General features: G+C 37.3%; 1 protein-coding gene across 9 annotated transcripts in view; it reads left to right on the top strand.

Annotated features, from left to right (window-relative positions):
• LOC137098457 (solute carrier family 12 member 7-like) overlaps positions 1-20,906 on the top strand; it is a 33,103-nt gene extending 12,197 nt beyond the window's left edge. For 4 of the 9 annotated variants that reach the window (XM_067474694.1, XM_067474695.1, XM_067474697.1 and 1 more), the window contains exons 5-28: positions 2,956-3,102; positions 4,560-4,614; positions 7,449-7,579; positions 7,681-7,805; positions 7,889-7,993; positions 8,509-8,720; positions 8,857-9,033; positions 9,130-9,228; positions 9,471-9,528; positions 9,920-10,094; positions 11,418-11,536; positions 12,533-12,631; positions 12,721-12,840; positions 13,026-13,130; positions 13,257-13,425; positions 14,362-14,557; positions 14,874-15,043; positions 16,478-16,609; positions 16,825-16,932; positions 17,088-17,189; positions 18,241-18,410; positions 18,686-18,700; positions 19,032-19,165; positions 19,883-20,905. In XM_067474694.1, coding sequence (XP_067330795.1) covers positions 2,956-3,102; positions 4,560-4,614; positions 7,449-7,579; positions 7,681-7,805; positions 7,889-7,993; positions 8,509-8,720; positions 8,857-9,033; positions 9,130-9,228; positions 9,471-9,528; positions 9,920-10,094; positions 11,418-11,536; positions 12,533-12,631; positions 12,721-12,840; positions 13,026-13,130; positions 13,257-13,425; positions 14,362-14,557; positions 14,874-15,043; positions 16,478-16,609; positions 16,825-16,932; positions 17,088-17,189; positions 18,241-18,410; positions 18,686-18,700; positions 19,032-19,165; positions 19,883-19,974 — 3,015 coding nt within the window. In that variant the 3' untranslated portion in view covers positions 19,975-20,905. Of the gene's footprint in view, positions 1-2,955; positions 3,103-4,559; positions 4,615-7,448; positions 7,580-7,680; positions 7,806-7,888; positions 7,994-8,508; positions 8,721-8,856; positions 9,034-9,129; positions 9,229-9,470; positions 9,529-9,919; positions 10,095-11,417; positions 11,537-12,532; positions 12,632-12,720; positions 12,841-13,025; positions 13,131-13,256; positions 13,426-14,361; positions 14,558-14,873; positions 15,044-16,477; positions 16,610-16,824; positions 16,933-17,087; positions 17,190-18,240; positions 18,411-18,685; positions 18,701-19,031; positions 19,166-19,882 lie in introns of all 9 variants that reach the window. The other 5 variants (XM_067474699.1, XM_067474702.1, XM_067474700.1 and 2 more) reach the window with 5 other exon arrangements.
• The last annotated feature ends 384 nt before the right edge of the window (positions 20,907-21,290 follow it).

Here is a 21,290-nt window from a genome sequence, read left to right on the forward strand (position 1 = left end):
TCAGTTAGGTTGAGCATGTCAGATAGGTTTAAAAAGACACACAAGGTTGCTTGGCTTTTTCTTAGCTGGGGGCAGTGACCCTCTTCTTTGTTAACATGTGAGCTTTAAATGAGCGGGTAGGTTTAGGCAAGCTAAACTAACTGATGGTTTCAGCTCAATGTTAACCAGTCCTAGGGTTTGTGTGTGGGTGTGTGTGTGATTGTTGTGTGTGTGTGTGTGATTGTTGCATGTGTGTGTGTGTGAATGTGTGAAAAATGAAGTGGTGTAGAGCACTTTTGGTACCAATAAAGTAGAAAAGCACCATATGAGTGCAGACCATTTAGAACTATTTAATATTGGTATTAAGCTTAACCACCTAACTCTCTGAAAGCAAATGTAATTAGCGTAGCTCCCAAAAATGTTAGAGAGTGCTTTTTGCAGTCCCCTGTCTATTCTAGAACCACTACGCTATCTAGAGTCCAAGAAAATAGCCAAAAAGACCTGGTTTCTTTTTGTCATCAGCTTAGAAAAATACATGGTAAATACAACAGCCTGCAATAGTCTGGTCAATATGAGCCAAGCTGTTGGTTTAAGTTGGTTTCCTTACAAGATTTTCACATGATTTTAAGTTTATTTTCAAGCCTTGTAGACTACAATTTACATAATGGGAATGACAAAATCTGAATTACCAGCATCTGTTGAAATATTCATTCCGTCAGCTAGCCTGTGGCATAAGGCAGGATTTTTGAAATGCTGAGGACATGAAACCCCCACCCCATTAAGGTGGCCTGCCCTCTTATATGTACATGCTAAAGATTTACGTATATGGGTAAAATCAGTGAGGATGCACCAGCCCTCTGTAGTCTCACTCACAATGAACACCCTGAATCTAAAAGTCAGCAGAATCTTAGTCTGTGGTTCTGTGCAGAAGCACTGAAGATGTTTTATTAAAACCCGCCCCCTGAATAGTAGCTGTGTTTTTTCTTTAAGAGTGCAAAGACGGAGGCTTGGGACTAAAACAGTCAGATCATTCAGAGAGTGTGAGTTGGAGAAAAACTTAGATAAGAAGAAAAAGACAAGAGTAACAAAACAGAGAAAATGTGGGAGATTTGGAAATCAACGTCAGGCACTTTGCCACATTTAGGCAGACTACTGCATGCAGTGGAAACTGGACAGCACAAAGTATTTGCAACACAAAAAATGGTATGTAGGCTGCATTTTGGTTTTTGGTATTAGAAGGTGTAAACTGCATGTGTTACACAGTGTGATGCATACTAAGAATACTGAAGTTGACAAGGCTGTTATAGGATTTTAACGCCTTGATACTGACCACAGACCTCCTTTACCCCACCTGCTGTACCTGTGTTAAGTTGATGTCTGTTGCATTTTTAGTGTGTTTTGATTTTTTCCAAAACATTCTTCTTAAGCTTTTGAAACCAGACAAATATTCAAATGTGTCAAAGTGACTTTTAAAGATTTTCTGCAAATATTAACATGTCCTGATGAAATTAAATGGTATTTTGTTGTTATTTTATTAGAAAATGCCATTTTAAAATGTCTTTGAACAATTCATTAAACCCCTCCAGTAGCACATTTGGTGTTCAGAGGCCCTGAACAATTTCCCTATGGTATTCATAGTGCTTTTAAAAATAACTTAAATTAATGAATGTCAGATGATGTCTTTATGTTTTATTGGTAGAACTTGACACGAAACACCTTTTAGCGTCTATTTGAGCATTTTGTTGGTTTGTCTTATCATTTTGGATTTCTTTCATTTCATCAACATAAATGAAACCGAAGGAATCAAGTGCCAAAAGCCTCATGAATGTTAAACGCCAGCAGCTCCTCTCAAGAAATTCTGACAGAATAAGTTGTGAGACATTTAGTTATGTTACTTAACTTGCTAAAAGCTGCCCACTATAGTATATAGTATGTAGAACAGTAAATGCTGCAGCTTGTAAAGTGAAAGTAAAATATATTTTTCATGGTAGCAAACTTGTTACAACTTTAACTGCTGCATGTGTCTAAACTATAAGAAAGTTACACTTTTACTTGCATTTGTTTAAAATAATAATAAGTAATATACCACATTTACCACACAAAAACGCAACATTTTCTTCAATAAAGATTCAGGTTTTTCTATAAGTCCGTGTTAATGTAGAGCATTACCCACAATCTCTTACTGGATGTACATTTAAAGCGTTTTAAGTTGTTATGCTATCTTTTTTCTGGCTATACTGACTTTATAGATGTTCTCTAATAGCATGAGCATGTGAAGCTTCAGCAGGCAGAGATGATTGAATCAAGTTGTTTTTTTTTCCAACGCTACGGCCATTTTGGTACAAAATTTCCTCATTTCAGTTCCCCAGTGATTCCACACTGAACTGCACAGGACGCACAGTAACAAAGAAAGACTTTTTAAACTTTGGAGCATACCTATTCGATTTCTTCACCTACGCCTGTTTCGTGGTTATTTGAATAATGTTTCGCTCAAAACAAGTATTTTGGATTCTGTCCTCCATCTTTAAAATCGGAAAAGTGTGATCTCTTAACTACTACTCCTGACGACAGCAGGCAAGTATTTATTTTAAGAGAGATTTCTAATGCTATGAACCTTTCATATGCATAAAGGTCCAAACAAGCTGGATTTTTATTTTAACCCTCAATCCAGATATTCGACATTGGTTTCATGCAAACTTTGACGCTGGGTTCGAATCTAATCTGGGACATTTGGTGCATGTCGTCTTTCCCGTGCCAGTGCTTCATATCAGTAGCTGTGCCCACCTATTCAGTAAAGGGAAAATGTGTGGTGCGTAGTTGATATGGAGCAAAACACTTGGCTCATAAAGCAATAACAAAGAAGATATTCAAGACACCTAACTGACATTTTGGATTTTCACTGGAAGCCTTTGCTTTAATTTTTATTAGTTGACTTTTAATTTTGTCCATATGTGTATTTTCTTTTTCCAATCCCAGGTCCCGCAAATGGGAACCTTCATTGGAGTTTACCTGCCCTGCATGCAGAACATCCTTGGTGTAATACTCTTCCTTCGTCTCACCTGGATTGTTGGCACGGCAGGAATTCTGGGGTCCTTCGCCATTGTTTCCATGTGCTGCATCTGTGTGAGTAACTCATTCAGCAAATACTGGAGGTCTACTGACTTTATGACAGTGACAAGTGTGGCATGTTTGAGGTTTGAGATTTACGACATGGCAATCAGCACACGCTACTGTAGATTTATGGTGTATTGTTTAATGACTACATTAACCTCCACAGCTGAGTTCAGGCAAAAGTTTTGAAACAAGCAGAAAATTTGTGTCTTATTTACAACCCCATTTGTACGTCATGGCCAGACAGAGAGCTGACTGTTTAAAAAGTTTGAACTTAAATGCTCACCACTCATGTGATGTGAACAATCCCAACACATGCACACAACACCCTTTTACAGTATATACACACCCAGGTCAGGCTCTGATGCTGAGAAAAAAGCTGTTTAGGCATTGTGTTGATGATTCATAGCCTAATTTGGTTTTATTTTTAATTATTTCAAGATCATTTAGATTGTTTTATGCAAGACTGTGTTGAGGATATGATAGGATAAGAGTTAGTTCTAACCATCTAACTCCTAATAAAGCCACTGAAATAAGGATTAAATGCCAAATCCTTCAAAACAAGTTTGCTTAAAGGGAGTGGGTTGTTCTTTAAGGATAAACAATTTCAGTTCTAAAAAAATGTAATGCTTATCTTTTGTATTTGTGAGGGAACATGATCCAAACTCTAAAACGTGCGCTCTGTGGACTTGCAAGGCAATAGCTGATAGAGCAGAATGGCCGAACTGGATAATTTCTTCTTTTATTATCATATTTGTTTCTCTGTAGGTTATATTGGAGTAACTAGCAGCAGCAAGTAAAAATTATTTCAGAAAGAAAATTTAGATTAAATTTCAGAAAGCACAGACCCCATTTTCTGTAAAGTTGGGATTTTTTTCTAAAATGCATATAAACTATCTATCATCTGTGATATCTACATTTATTCCTTAAACATTTGGACAGTGACACGTTTACTGCTGTTTTACATCAGCTTTCTGTTAAATTACACAGTTTAGTAACGGAGGATACTAATTGCTGCAGTTTGGTAAGTGAAATATTTAACCTAGACAGATTCTCCTATTCTTTAATATCCAAATATACACCTCTGCATCAAGTCCCTGAATCATTTCACAGTTTCATGTACTGTAGAGCTGTACACCTACATTCAAAATTTTTTTGTACTGTTTGACAGTTCGTTCAAAATGTTTGGGACAAAGCGAGCCACTTGTTACTGTACTAATAAAAGCGCTAATATGGGAATCTTTCAAAACAATGTAACATTAATATTATATTTTATTTTGTGTAATTAGTCTCTTTCTCAACTTCTTCTTAAGTTTTGAAGTGTCAAACTTTTCTATTATTTTGAGCAAGCTGCATGAAAATATATCCTCTGAAACGGTGCTTCTTGCATATAAAAATCAACCAGTATATTTTTCATCTCTCTTTTATTTAAGATCAAATATAACTTTGATTCTCATTCTTCTTTGCAGACCCTGCTTACAGCTATATCAATGAGTGCCATAGCAACAAATGGAGTTGTCCCAGGTACATAACGAAATGTTACATGTTGTAAACTGTGTTTATTAGATAGGTATGTAGGTAGTTAGATTGATGGCACTTTATTGTTACCGGGGGGTAACAATAAACCTATAATAAATACACAACAGAACAATATGGTAATAATTTATAACCACTATCACTGTTTATACTGTAATTATATGTTTAAAAAAAGCCAATTAGAATGAAGTAATTTTTCTTATTTGATTTATTAGAGATACTGTGTATTATTTTCATTCACCACTGAGAAGTACCTAATTTGAAAAGCCTAGTTTTAAGTTTTAAGGCCCAACTGTTCACTTAAGTTTTATTTATATCACGCCAAAGTTATGTGTTACAGAATTGTAGAGAACAATCCAAACAAATGCCCTTTGTGCAAGCATTTGGCACAAGCAATAGTGGAAAGTTAGCAGCAAAATAAGTCATGCTTATGAAGAGCCTTATTAATATCTTGTCTTGACTTGTTAAAACCCGTAGAAACCCCGAAATGTTCTGTAAATACATTAAATTGCAGACAATTTAATGTAGTTACTTCAGTAGCACTTTTCTACCTATTGGTACTCAAAGCACTATACAGTGCTTCTCAATTACCCATTCGCACTCACAATCACACACACACACACATTGATGGGGGAGCCTTCCACTAACTTGGTATTCAGTGTCTTGTTCAAGGACACTTAGACATTTGACCGGAGGAGCCGGGGATTGAACCAACAACTGTGGGATTGGTGGACACCCACTCTACATCCTGCACAACACATGCCCCACAGTAGCATTTAAAATTTATGTAAAATTTGGAATGGATTTCTGTAAGAACTGTTGAATAGATGGGGTCTGATCTTCATCTGAGCCACAAGTATAGACAAATACAATGTCGTGAACAATGTCCGACTGAACAATTATAATCTTTGTGTTTTTATTAAAAAGAGAGCTGTAATGCGGCCACTCCAAAAGGCAGATTTTCCTTGAAGTCATTCTTGTGGGTCATTGTTCTGCTGCATCAACATCAACTGAGTTTCAGCTGGTGGTCAGCCACTCTGACATTATCCTGTAGAATCCATCGATAAACATGGGAATTTATTGTCCCAACAATGAATCTGTCCAGGCCTTGAGGCAACAAAGTCCTAAATCATGATGCTCCCTCCACCATACCATCTTTTTTCATGTTGGTATGTGCTGCCCTTTTTAAACCACAAATAGTGCTGCAGGTTCCCCCTGAACAATTCAACCGTTGTTTCACCAGTCCACAGAACATTTTCCGTCAGAAGCTCTAAACTATGCCTCCAATCTTGTTTCAGTAATTAGACTGAGTTTGCTGACTTAATTCAATAATTAATGTCATTAGCTGAGTTCACATATGATTGTAAATAATGCAATAATTCAAAAATACTTTTATACTATATTGTATATGAGCAAAATAATCTGCCACTAGGATAAGCAAATGCTTCTAGGTTAGAATTCTTAAAACTAGCATTAATATCTAACCACTGAAAGACCATTAAAGGCCTGAAAACCAGGAGGAGAAGCCAAAATGTATACCTAACTCATAGAAAACCTAGAACAAACTACCCAAACTGTCATTCCGACTGGAGCTTTAAGTTAGCGTCTGTAATTTTCAGTTAGTTGGTGTCAGCAGCTAAGCGAACCCACCGAAACCTTTACTTCAATTTTCACAACCACACCCTGAAATAATGCGTGCACGTTAATACAGCAAGCATTCTACCAACTGGCTCTACCACCAACCCAATTATTGCTCAGCTGCTGCAGCAATTATCTCAACACTAGACGCAGCGATGCTGGAAACTACCTTCTGCCATCTCCATCTCTCCTAGCAACGTTAAAATGTGTATATATAATTTTTTATTTTTTCAAATGGGTTGTTACCATATGTTTTTGTGAAATTTTCCGTTTTTGTTCAGCAAAGTCACTCATACTATGCTGGGTGCGTATTGCGCTGACCAGAGCACAGTTGTTTTAATACAATTATGTAAAATTTGAAGCAGCAGGGTCTCTTATCTAACATACAGATTGTGGACTCTGATAGTGCTTACACTTGTTGACAGTTAATAGACAGTTTTTTAACTTCTTAAAATTCCCTTTTTCAGTGTTTTACTTAGAGACCATATTTTAAGATCCTTGTATATTATAGTGATTTCATGAGAGAAAGGCACTGCAATTGTCAAATACTTTTTAGACATACCCTTATTTTTAGTCTTAGGCAGCATTTCTGTGGTGAATGAATATTAAACAAAGTTTGGTTATAGCAATGTTGTATTTTACAGTCCAGCATTTTCTTAAAAAAGCTTTCCTTACATAAATAGTTTTTTTCTAATATAGCAAAACAAAGATGAAGATTCTCTATGTCCTGTCAATATTTTCAATTAAATACAAGAGGCTGCTTGTGAAGTTCACAAGCCCAAGTTAGCCTGAATTCATGATTTACAATATTCCCTGAGAGACTCTCTCTGACTGACTGCAAAATACCACAAACATTTATTTAATTATTTTTTTATTTTATTTTTTTAATTTTAAACTATGTAGTAAGTTAAAATAAAATTATTACTCGGAACCTTTATGCAGATCAGCTGATGGTTTGCTAAAAGATTCCCTAGGTTAAACTCTAGCTATTGTAATTAAAACCAGTCTGAGTTTCCTTTTAGTTAGTACTAACTGTACATTTTTGTCCAAGAACCTTGATTTAAAAAAATAAAATAAAATTGTTAATAAATTATGCACAATGTCAAATAAATAGTGTTGCAAAACATTTACAGAACAAATTTTAATATAGCAAAGAATAAAACTTAAAATTAATTTTTCTAAAGCTGGTGGCTCCTACTACATGATATCCAGATCTTTGGGACCAGAGTTTGGAGGAGCAGTTGGTCTCTGTTTCTACTTGGGAACAACTTTCGCTGGATCCATGTACATACTGGGCACCATAGAAATTTGGCTGGTATGTTCTCATTCTGCTATTTAAGACATCAGATTGTAGTTGCTCCTGCTGCAACCTAACAACTTCAATCTCTTTTGGCTTTCTCCACCTCACCCTGCCAGACATACATCGCTCCATCAGCAGCAATGTTTGCAGAAAGTGAAGGTAAACCAATGTCTAACAACATGCGCGTCTATGGCACATGCTGCCTGCTCCTTATGGCACTGGTAGTGTTTGTAGGGGTAAAGTAAGTATCCACATACACACACAAAGCACACACTCCCACATCATAAGCACACAGACTCACAGTTGGTTATTTTATCTTTGCAGGTATGTGAATAAACTGGCTCTGGTGTTTCTGTCTTGTGTGATTCTTTCAATCATGGCAACTTATGCAGGAGTCATCAAGGCGGCCATTGAACCACCTAATTTTAAGTGAGTTACTAACAGCAAATAACTGTTAAATTGTCAGGTTCTCTCAGTTAATTGTCCTTTTAGGCCCACTGTGTCTGATTTAAGTGTCTGGTTTGGATGACCATGAATAAAATTGTTGAATTAAACTTTTGCTCTTCACTTTCACAGTCTTTGCCCACGATCAACTTTAAAATTTTAGAAAGGTTGCAGTGAAAATTTATATTTATTTCTAAGTCTTTTTATTAAAATATATGTACATTACATATTTTAGAAGATATTGGCTTTTACAGGCAAAAGTGAGAATTTAAGTGTGACTTAAATTATAAAAATAAAATAAAAAGTGTGACTTAAATTCTGGAATTCACATCTTTAATTCTTTTTGTAAGACAGTTTCTGAAGTAAAGAATTATACTTTTAGGAGTATTGTCATGCTAAAAGTAATGTTCCCAGTCACATTCCAGAAGGAATGACATTATGAATTTAAAAGCTTTATTGCTTTCATATGCATTCATGATCACTGTTTTCTCTCCCTGCAGTGTCTGTCTTTTGGGCAACCGCTCTTTGAAGAATGAAAAATTTGAAACATGTGCAAAGCTAGAGGTTGTGAAAAATATCACTGTGCCCACCAAGCTCTGGTCCCTCTTCTGTGACAGTGAATATCTCAACGCAACTTGCGATGAATACTTCACTTTAAACAATCTGACAGAAATGCGGGCAATACCTGGGCTTCTGAGCGGAGTTATCCAAGGTGAGAAGGATTCTGAGCCAAAATACTCCTACTACTACTAATAGTAATGATGATAATAATAATATCTGTGAGAAATGGCTGAGGATGTACAAGTTTATCAAGCTGATGATGCATTCTCTGTTGGTTTTTCTGTTAGAAAACCTGTGGAGCAACTATGGTGAAGCTGACAAGTTGATAGAGAAGGAAAACCTGCCTTCAGAACCAGCCCAGGTTGAGAAGGACTCATCTAAGGACATCAATAGACAATATGTCTTCAATGACATCACCACCTGTTTCACTCTGTTGGTGGGAATATACTTCCCATCTGTCACAGGTAAATGAGACATTACGTCACTTCTGTCAAAGACCAAACAGGTGTGGTGTAAATGACTGCAGCTGTTAAACCTGTGTGTGTGTGTGTGTATTTTAGGTATAATGGCTGGTTCTAACAGATCTGGTGATCTCAGAGATGCCCAGAGGTCGATCCCAATAGGAACCATAATGGCTATTGTCACCACATCTTTAATCTGTATCCTCTTGAGTTTCTTTGAATTTGCATTTCTGTTTTTGTATGTTAGTGTTCAGCCCATTTTAAATATATACAGTAATACCAATATCTGAGTGCTTACATACAAACATGTTTAGTGGGACAATTAAGAGCAACAACAATTGATCTCCAGGTTTTTTCTTGATTTATTGGTGTTGTAATTAGGTTGCTACTGGAAAAGAAACTACACCGTGCAAGCATTTTTATCTTAACTTTATGATCAGACATCTCCTGTGTGGTCTTATTTGGAGCATGTATTGAAGGTGTAGTACTGAGAGACAAGTAAGTGACAAGTAAATGAGTTATACTCATTGTACAACCCCAACTCCCAAAAGGTTGAGAGGATGTGTGAAACGTAAATAAAGGCAGAATGCAATGATTTGCAAATCTCATTTATAATTTGATATCAGCAACAGTTTCAACAGTTTTATTTACATTTTCAAATCTTGTACATTGTAGTGAAGCCCTGTATTACAGGATAGGATATGAGTACATAAAATGTGAATTAAATTGAAATTTGAAATATATGTTTTTCATTGTTCAGTTATTGGACTTCTTAAAATACTGTGCAGACTTTTCTTTCCCCCATTCCACTTTGCACTCACCTCAACCAGTTGAGGCTGACTGCCACCCGACCTAAACCTGTATTCTCTTTTGTTTGGCTTTGCTTTAGGTTTGGTTACTCAATAAAGAAGACCCCAGTCATTGGTGCTCTGGCCTGGCCATCACCATGGTTGATTGTGATTGGCTCCTTTTTCTCCTGTTGTGGGGCTGGGCTGCAGAGTCTCACTGGTGCCCCCCGGCTGTTGCAGGCTATCGCTCGGGATGGCATCATTCCATTCTTACACGTGAGTGATAAAAACTTCCGATTTTAGGGCCATGACATTGCACTTGTAGCCCTGCCCTCTTTGGGCAGGGCTACAAGTGCAGGAATTTCTCTTAAAATAAAAGAATTTAAAAAGCCAAATTTTTAGCACTTTTTTCTTATTACAGGCAATGGAAACCCAATTATTTAAGACAGACTTACTTAAAATGAGTATTTGAACTGATTTCAAGAATTTATAACTTGAAGATTAAAAAAAAATGCAAAAATATTGTTATCTTAAGCTTTAAAAGTAATATAACAATTGTTAATAAAATTACAATTTTCTAACTCATAACACACTCACAAAGGTTCACCCTGATTACCCCTGCATTGCATCACCTGAACAGTCATTCAAACTGGAGGTTTGAAGTTTCTGACTCTAAATTAACTTTTAGTAAGGTTGTGAACATGCTCCAAAGGTTTATGATTACAAGTTCATACAGCAACAGTACTGGTGGCTGAGGTGGCAACCAATTAATCCAATTAATTTGTCAGACAAAACTTTTTTATCAAACCAAACTAAATGTAGACACATAAGCATAAAAAACAACGGAACATAAAGTAATGAAGTTAATTGTACCAAACAAGAATGGCAACTCTCAGAATTGCTATAGCTACAGCTGCAGACCTAATCAGAGCTACAGCAGTTTACTATAACAATTAGAGAGACAGTTTTTTAATATTTTATTAATATAATATTTTATTGTATTAAATCAAGACCAACTTTTCTCTATGCACAGTACATAGATATTATGCTGAAATATAATTGGCAACTTTGGGCTGTTATTGATATTTCTGATAAATTAATTTGCTGATTTCTAACTGCAGGACTAGATGCTAATAACAATATCAGGTTTTTAATCTTTAACATGTTTGCCAATTAAGGTTTCCTACAATATAAGCAGAACAGGTATACAAATGCACATCCAGCAGTTGGTATTCATCAGGGGAATGATTCAGAAAACAGCCAATAGAGTTTGCTGAATCTTGGAACACTAGAGCTCAAAGTGATGTCTTCAGGTTACTTGTTTGTCTGGCATTGTTACTCTGATTCATTCATCCAGCCATCCATTGTTTGTACTCGCTTATTCTGTTCAGGGTCACGAGGAGAGGTCGGGTACACCCTGGACAGGTCTCCAGTCTATCTCAGGGCCAAAACCGAGTCATAAACAGACAGACAACCATTCACAGTCACATTTACACCTACAGGGGAATTTAGAGTCCACAATGCAACATGCATGTCTTCTGGTTTGTAACATTAAGTTCCACACTGCATCAGGCCTTCCTCTGCATCTTTCTTTGTCAGGTCTTTGGTCATGGGAAGGCTAATGGGGAGCCAACCTGGGGTCTGTTGCTGACAGTTGGGATCTGTGAGATAGGAATCCTCATCGCGTCCCTGGATGCTGTGGCCCCCATCCTCTCCATGTACGTGATTTAATACTGTACAAAATTCAGAAAACCCTGGCTACACTACTTTTTAAACCTGTTTCATGTATGAATTGCAGACAATGTTAGGAGAATTCAGCCTTAGACATTGTCCGGAGTGGCATTTTAGACATGTAACACACAGTGGTTTTCACCCAAGCAAAAATCATCCTCACGTGTAAAAATCCACTTGATTTCCATGCGCATCAGTTTGCACACGAGTCCACATAATGTCGGCAGCATTTCACTAACATTTGCATTCACACAAACGCTACCTCCTGACAAAAGCAGGATGTTGGAATTCCAGTGCATGTCTGAAAGAGGTTTTACAGTTCTCCACCTTGAAAGGGTAAAAACTCACAGCAGTGGACAAAATTGTTGGTACCCTTTCACAAGGAAAGAAGAAAAATAAAATAAATACTATTACACTTTGTTTTGGAATTTAAATATTTTTAACAATACAACAAATGAAAAATGTCACAGACCAAAATAGCTGAAGCCTTGACCTACTTTTTTGTTACACAAACTTTAGAGGAAATCACTGCAAACAAGCAATGTCTGTGGCTCTCAGTGAGCTTATGCACCTGCCACCAGGAGGTTAGCTACAGTCCCATAGACCTGAACTTCTTAATATTTTCAGCTCTAGTCACAGGGACATCAAAAATGCTACTCTCCTTTCCTGTCTCGTATCCCTGCTTGGTGTGCTGCAGACAATGGTAGCAAAAGGCAGAGTGACTGCTTGTCTCGCTTTAACATAGGCGGAATGATCCATTAGAAGAATGAAGAATGACGTGTGAAGTTAATTACAAGAAACACACAGACAGTTTGAATAATCACTATAATCCAGTTAATGACCTTTTCTAAGAAATTTGTCTCTGGCCATTTTAAGTTGTATATTTCTAACTATATTTATATTTAACTGATTTCAGAGAAAATTGTGGGTTCTCTAATTAGTTTTTGTCTTTACTTATATTTCCCATTGATGCATTTACCCAGGTTCTTCCTTATGTGCTATCTGTTTGTCAACCTGGCTTGTGCTGTTCAGACTTTGCTCCGTACTCCCAACTGGAGACCTCGCTTCAAGTTCTACCACTGGTGAGATTCCAACTAAACTGTGTATTCTACACTCATGTATTCCGGTCAGAAAATGATCAAAAATGTGCATGTGCATCTGTATCCTATAGGACCCTCTCCTTTATAGGAATGAGTCTATGTGTCTCCCTCATGTTTATCTCCTCCTGGTACTATGCCCTTGTTGCTATGGTGATAGCCGGATGTATCTACAAGTACATTGAATACAGAGGGTGAGTCACTTCAAAACTGCTTTAAACTCTTCATTACTGGTAGTATCCATCAAAAATACCAACATTTTTGATTTAGAAATCTGATTTTTGCTGATAGATGAAATCTAAATAACATATTTAAATATTCAATTCATAGCTTTATGAAAAAAGAAGCAAACATTAGTGATTGGATCTTTTGGTTGCAGGGCAATGAAGGAATGGGGGGATGGTATCCGAGGTCTGTCCTTGAATGCAGCACGTTATGCTCTTATTCGGCTGGAGGATGCACCACCACACACCAAAAACTGGAGGTAAGTATGTATTGAATGTGTGCTGTGGCATGTAATAACATGCACATAAACTTGACTGCCATATAAGCACAATGCGGTAGTCCAGGGGTTTGTTTTTCATTGAATTCTACTATTATCGCTCTTCAGGCCTCAGGTATTGGTGTTGTGTAAGCTGGACTCAAGCCTGGTGGTGAAACACCCCCGTCTCCTGTCCTTCACCTCACAGCTCAAAGCAGGGAGGGGACTGACCATCGTCTCCTCAGTGCTTGAAGGAACCTACATGATGCGGTGGAACGAGGCCAAGACTGGAGAGCAGGTAAACTCATTCATTTAGTCTTCTCCAGGATTCTCCTGGGTTTATTGTTGCAAAGACATGTGCAAGCAGGTCCATAAGGATTTGAATCATTTTGGCTCTATGCATTGCCACATTGAAATTGAAATTAAAATGAAACAACCAAGATGTGCGTAAAGTGTCAGCGTTAATTTAAGAACAGTACATATAAAAAAGGTTTAAGTACAACCATTTTCATACATCCACTGATTTTAGTGGTTAGGATGGTTTGCTCTGATCTCCCATGGCCAGTTGTGTGTTATTTCCTCATTAGGTTGTTTACAAGTAAGTACAGATTAAGTCTAGAGGCAAGTGTGCAATATACATTTGGCATCTGTTATTGTTATATTATGAAGTCCTAAGAGCTCCATAATCCATTATGTATTAAGTACATTTAATACATAGTACAGTTTACCACAAGTGTGTGTGTGTGTGTGTGTGTGTGTATATATATATATATATATATATATATATATATATGTGTGTGTGTGTGTGTGTGTGTATATATATGTATTTGTGGGCATATATATGTACATTGTTAGATGCTATTTTCTATTAAACAGAACACATCTTATAAATAACATAATTTATAAATTTACAAAAGCACAATTTCATAAAGTAATGAGTAAAACAATAAAAAATGAAAAAGTACTAGCTATTATAACAACACAGTATAACTAGATAATACTGTTTTAATGATTCCCTTTGGGAAGACACTGAACCCCTAACACCCCATCCCCATCCCAAGCCGTGCAGTGCCAGTCCAAAGCCCAGTTTGGGTCAGGTAGGGCATCCGGCGTAAAAACTGTGCCAAATCCTCATGCGAACAAAACGATCCGCTGTGGCGACCCTGAACTCACAGGATAAGCCGAAAGGACAAACAAAACACAGTTTAAATGATGGCACATTTGCTTCTTGCAGAACTTGAAAGCTGCTATGGCTGCAGAGCGAACCAAAGGTTTTTCCCACGTGGTGGTGTCATCCAGCCTGCGAGATGGTTTCTCTTTGCTCATTCAATCAGCAGGACTGGGAGGAATGAAACACAATACTGTTCTGATGGCCTGGCCAACAGGTTGGAAACAAGCCCAGGACTTATCTGCAAGGAGGAATTTCATAGGTAAACTACACAGTAGCATCTCAAATGATGTGTATGACAAAATAAAATTATATTTTCTTCGTTGAGTTAATTGTGGAATAATTAGGAATAATTAATTAATAATAATAAGTAATTAATAATTTAAATCTGTTAATTATATAAATGTTTTTATGTACCCTATTTCTTATATTTTTATTGCAACCTTTTTTGGCATGGCTTGAGAGAAATAAATCATAAAGTAGTGACTGTAAACCAACATTTATTGCTCTTTATAATGTACAGCTTTCCCTAAAGAAAAGATTGGCAGATTAAAGTTCGCCGTGATCTCTCTCTTTAGAGACAGTGAGGGAGACGACAGCAGCACATCAGGCTCTACTGATTGCAAAGAACATTGACCACTTCCCCAGTAACCAGGAGCGTCTGTCAGAGGGAACTATTGATGTGTGGTGGATTGTACATGATGGTGGGCTACTCATGCTGCTGCCATTTTTACTAAGTCAACACAAGGTATGTGTGTTGCTGTGACTTTTTTCTATTTATGTCTCTACCAGTTAATAACCTTCGGTGAAACCATTATGATTTCAGTTAGTTTGACCTTCCCATTACTGTCAATAAGATATCTCAGGAATGCCTTGGCAATTTCTTCCAAATTAGCACAAATGCTCACTTGGACCCATGACTGAACTTAAATGAATTAGAATTTTATGCAAAGGGCACCGTGACCTCACAAAACGTATTCGTGGCCATAATACAGGAATACATACATTAATTATGGCCACTTTGCCCGAATATGATAAAATGATAAACCATTGACATTTTATATTTAAAAGGTCAACTCCTTTCTAAAAATATTTTCTAAGTTAAGACAAAAGGTTTCTCACTATATTCATACATATAACCATTTCTTTAACCCTTTTTATACACCCTTTACGTGTTTTTGTTATTTCCAATGATAAAAACGTTTGTAATGGCTGAATGTGCAATTATTCTGTTAGGTGTAGGGTTAAGTTTGCATCCCCTTACATTGAAATAAAACTTAACTTAACTTAACCCTTAATGTCCATTTTTATTATGTTATCATTAACACACACACTCACATGCCAATGATTGCAGCTGTTTTGCAAAGGTGTTAATATGACTCTTTCTTGCCCAAGGACACTTCAACATGCAGCTAGGAGAAATTGAACCACTTGCCTTTTAGTCCATGGAAGACTGCCTTACCAACTAAGCTACAGTCAGCCATATATTAATACAAATATTACATTCTAAACCCTATTATGAGAAAGATAATGCAATGATTTGCAAATCATTCGAAATGCATTTGTTAATTTGTTTATTTTTTTTTGTATTTGCGCTCATCAGTCTGTGACTATGTGGTTAACAATTTACTAATTAATGTGAAATTTCTAAGAATTCGGGAATGTCAAAATTTAGCGCATAACATCATCAAAGATTCAGAGAATTCTAAAGAAATCTATGTAGGCAAGGGACCTCAGGGAGCACTGCATTAAAAATACTTCTGATTCTCTAGTGTAAATCACTGCATAGGCTCAGTAACACCTGAAAACAGTGAACACAGTTTGTCTTTACATCCACAAATGTAAGTTAAAACTCTAACATGCAGAGCGAAAGCCATGTATAAACATGATTCAGAAATGCAGCTTTCCTGGAAATGTCATTGGGATATGTAATTTTGTATATGGTGCTGGATAGATGTGCATGTGTGTTGATTCTAACCTAAGCACCATTCACACTTTGTGAACTGTTGTGTAAACAGACTTCTGTTTATGCTATATTATAAGGGGTCAATATACTGTACAGTATATTCTACTAAAACGTCACCTTGAGTCGTGCAGTTTTTATATATAGGCTGCCAATTTTCCTTCATACTCATTAAAGTGCTTCAGGTCGGATTCGATGATACATCTTTTATTGCTGTAGGTATGGAAGAAGTGCAAAATGCGAATCTTCACAGTGGCTCAGATGGATGACAACTCCATCCAGATGAAGAAAGATCTCCAAATGTTTCTCTATCAGCTACGCTTGGATGCAGTGGTCGAGGTGGTGGAGATGGTAAGACTGTTTTCAATTATTCAAACAATATTGTTTTTAGACAGTTATTGTTTTTAAGCAATATTTTTCCAACCTACTTCGATTATGATGATCCAGGTTGTAACCTGAGTCTTATTTCGACACTGGAAGAGTTCTTGTTCACTGTGTTAATAAATCATATGACAATATCTTAATGATTTATGCTGAACTTACAAATATTCTGTCTCCCCTTCTAGCATGACAGTGACATTTCAGCCTTCACATATGAGAAAACGCTGGTAATGGAGCAGAGATCTCAAATGCTTAAGCAGATGCAGCTGTCTCGCACTGAGAGGGAGAGAGAGGTACAGAAACACACACGTGATCACATAATAAAACATTTGTATCGACATGTTTTGGGGGTTTTTTTGACTACAGACATACAACACAGTATCCTCCACTCACTGTTGTTGACCTTTGAACTCCTACCCTGAACCTTGTGATTGGGCAACTTGTTCAGATTCAGAGCATCTCAGATGTATCACGTGGCTCCATAAAGAGGAAGAAGTCATCAGGCGTCGATGTCCCTTCCCACAACACCCTGTGCATACCAAAGGATGAGGTAGCCAAACAAACAGCTTGTTGTAGCCAGTTGTGGTGCCACCACTCTGTCCATTTACCTTGCCATACTTGGTCATCAGCCATTCATAACAAGTGCTCTACTTTAGATGGTGCTGTCAACTGAAGCTGAACTTGGCCTTACTTAGCTTGGCACTGATTTCCTCTTGATTTAGCACTGGTTCATGACTTTTCAGTCTTTTCTTCATTCACTGTACTGTAGACCCAGAGACTAAAAGCTGCCACTAAAGGAGGACAAATACTTGCATACTGCATTTTGTGTACCAGAATCTCAGTAGTTGAGGTCCACATGGGCTTTAGTCCAGTTATATCCAATCTGCTTGCTGATATATTTATGACAATTTTTATCCATTACTGCATGCTCACTCTGTCAGAAATTTAAAGTATCGTTCCTGCAGTTTTCCAAGAGAAAATCTGCTGCATACTGCAAGTAGACAAAGCTTAAGACTGGTCTTAGCAAAGATAAGATGGATACAAATGTTAATTTGCAACATTTTTCTAATGTGTTTAAAATCTATTAGTGAAGTGGGTTCCAATGACAAAAAAACAGTTAGGAGCTGCAGTTAAAATCTGTAAACAATAGTGCAGCAGAAATGACATATTAGGTAATGCCTTAGTGTAAAAAGTACAGCAATAGTTAGCATTAGTTTTAACTGGCACTTAACCGTACAGTGGCTAAAATCTGAACAACACTGTTGCACATGTGCAAATAGTTTACATGAATCTTTTTTATAATTTTATCATAAACACAAACATTTACATCAGAATGAAGCTGAGGTCGTTTACTTGAACACACCAGGGTTTCTTTTTAGTGGTGCTCATTTCCATGAGCATGGTGTAACCATGCTGTTCACCTAGGAGCCTACGAAGACAATGTGTGAGGGTCTGTGTTCTTTTCCAACTTGCATGTCCTTTCAACACCATTGCTCTCGTTGCATCTGTATTATTATAATTATGTTCCTGGTATGATTGAGAAAGGGTTGAGATGCTGAAAACTAAACTGTCTTTTTGTCATCTTACCGGTCCTTTGTTAGGCCCAGTTGATTCACGACCGCAACACGGCCTCCCATTCTACGATGAATGACAAAGCTGGAGCCACCACACCAGATCGTGTCCACATGACCTGGACTAAAGACAAACTGCTCAACGAGAGGACCAAACAGAGAGAAGGCATGGCAGTTAAAGACATGTTTAACATGAAACCGTAAGTACAATCTGTCGTAGATTTGTAGTTTTGGCAACGATCAAGAGGCTGTGGCATAAAACCTACTTAATTGCTGCATCGTATGTATTTCAGCATGTAAATTGTAATAACCTTTTGCATTAAGCGATAGCTTTCCCCTTTGCCTGCATATTTGTAATGTAATTTGTTAAAACTGTTTTGAGTGCTACATTTTCAGCGCACAGCCACTGCAATCTAAACGTAATTCAGACAATGGAATCATCTAAATGGCCGAATGTTTTTTGCTCTTCCTCTAGTGAATGGGAGAATCTGTAAGTCACTATCTATCGCCATTTTGCTCGCATGTGCATGAACTTTCTACAGTACTGTGCATGTTTGTTGTGCTTGCATGAAAGTGGCTCACCAGTTTTTTTGAGTGTTGATGCTGCCGTCATATGAAAACTGCATGTTCTCTCTGCATTTGCAGATTCCTAACCACTCACACTGGTCACTCTGCAGACTGCTGCTGATTTAATATAATATTAATATACCCTAATAATATACTCAAACTAACAAGTTGATCTCTAACTTTGCAAGACATGGTGGGAAATTGTTCACCTCAGCTTTTGTGCTGCTGTTATTACCGTCTTTGGTTTATTGTAGCAACCAGTCCAATGTGCGGAGGATGCATACAGCAGTGAGGCTCAATGAGGCGGTTGTCAAGAAATCTCGTAACTCACATCTGGTCTTGCTCAACATGCCTGGCCCACCGAAGAACAAGAAAGGGGATGAGAACTGTATCTTTTTCTTTTAATTAGTCAATAAAAGTCAATTAATTGGCAAATTAAAGATATTTTTGCATATACTGCTTATATATGTTCTAAGGTAGAATGAAAATAATCCTTATGTCTGTGTGCTTAATAGGAAACTCCACCCAACACGCTTAGCCTAGCTTAGCCTCACGAGTGCAAATAGAAAAATAACTGTTTCTCCGTGCTTGCAGTCTTAAAGGACACGTTCACTGATTTTGAATTTGCTTCTTTTGGTTCTAGTTTGGGTATTACATGTAAATAAATGCCTTTAAACTTCCCTTTGACCATACATTGAAATATAACTCTGCTTCTAAAAATGGCTCCAAAAGACATCACTTGGAAAAATCTTCAGTTCAGATTATGTCATCTCGTTGCTAACACTATAGAGTTTGTAATCATGGTCAATCTGCTTTTCCAGAGCTCCTCCACTTACAAACAAAGTTATGGTGCAAACACAGTGGTAAACATGCCCTTGTCCAAAGTTTATTTTAAAACATATTCAAAATGAGCAAACAAACAAAACAAATCAATTTAAGTAGCAGTCCAACACAGCAGAAATACTTACAAGTAAAAAGCCTGCTTTTGGAAATGTGGCCCCAGCAGAAGTACCTAATATTATTTGCAAAATATAAAGTCAAAATTCTCAATGCAAAAAAAATGCTCCTGTGTGTTGTTTGTCCTTAACCACAATGTGCCTCTCAGACATGGAGTTTTTAGAGGTTCTGATGGAAGGCTTGGATCGTGTCTTGTTGGTTCGTGGAGGGGGTCGGGAGGTCATTACCATCTACTCCTAGTACCTAGATGTTCCTCATTGTTTGGAAGAAAATGTGGTTGGACAGAGGGGAACCTCTGTCAGCAGGGGAGCAGCAGGGAAATGACAAAGGATTGCTTCAGGCTGGGAAATGAACAATGGTGTCTGAGAAGAAGGTACACACAGTACACTATTCTCGCACTGTCTAGAAGATACAATATTGCAGCTGAAGGTTTTTGGGGGACCATGGTCAAGGACAAGGACAGAGAAGTCTGCCTGCAGCATTACATACTGTACTTTCCCCATATAAAACAGGTCATTTCACTGTTTTTACTACTTCATTGGGGACTTGCTCATCAAAACAACACTAATGTGTTGTAGTTTTTAGCATTTCAACCTCACCACTTGGCAGTTTGGGGGGGCAGCGGCTTGCTAAGGGACATTTTGGAGAAGTGGGACATGGCACATGTGAACAAAGGGAGTCGGGGCACAAACCACCTATCCTGATAGTTGGCCACTCTACCAACTGAACCACTGCTGCCCCTCTACTGTAGCTGACAATGCTTTTATTTATTTCAGTGCCAGAACGGTTTTATAGGGATATATAGTACGTACTGTCTTTAGAATGATGGGACTAGTTAAACAATAAACCTGAATCATTGATTTTGCTATCACAAGTATAAGGGCAAATGTGGCAGTATTGATTTTGATAAATAGATCACCTGGACAATATGCTATTTTTGTTGTATTTGGATAAAACCTTTTTAAGGCTCATATGTGAGCTTCTTTCATAACAAGTCTATGTGCACTGACAAGGAGAAACAAGCAATGTGGAGACTATGTACTGGAAATTTTGAATATCACTATTTTTTCTACAACACATACATGTATCTATAATGTGTCATGTATTATTGATCAAACAGAAAGTCTCTTTAACAAAATAAAGTCTTGAACTCTGGAATTAATCAGTCTGTAACGCTGTGCTCATGATTATCAGAGTGTGAACTGTGTTGTTTCATATGTTTTTATGTCCATGTAAATGGACTATATACACATGACTAGATCTGAGTAATTGCTCTACTTTGGTTTGGAAAACGTAAAAATAAGCTCAATATGAACAAAAGTATTAGAATACAGGATTACCATGTAACCTAAATTGTAACAAATCCCATAAAGACATAAATAGGTCACAGTGTTATATAGGTGAGATGCTGAGGTCTGTAACATGTATGTAACAATTCTATGGGCCGTTATAAAGGCACAGACTGTATTGCTACTTTCATAGAACTTCTGGATTTTCTTGGTAACTAGAAAACATTCAAATAGTCTCACCCAGATAAGTAGCCATCATCGAGAGAT

The sequence above is a fragment of the Channa argus genome, chromosome 14 (genome assembly GCF_033026475.1).
Source record: "Channa argus isolate prfri chromosome 14, Channa argus male v1.0, whole genome shotgun sequence".
Taxonomy (NCBI): domain Eukaryota; kingdom Metazoa; phylum Chordata; class Actinopteri; order Anabantiformes; family Channidae; genus Channa; species Channa argus.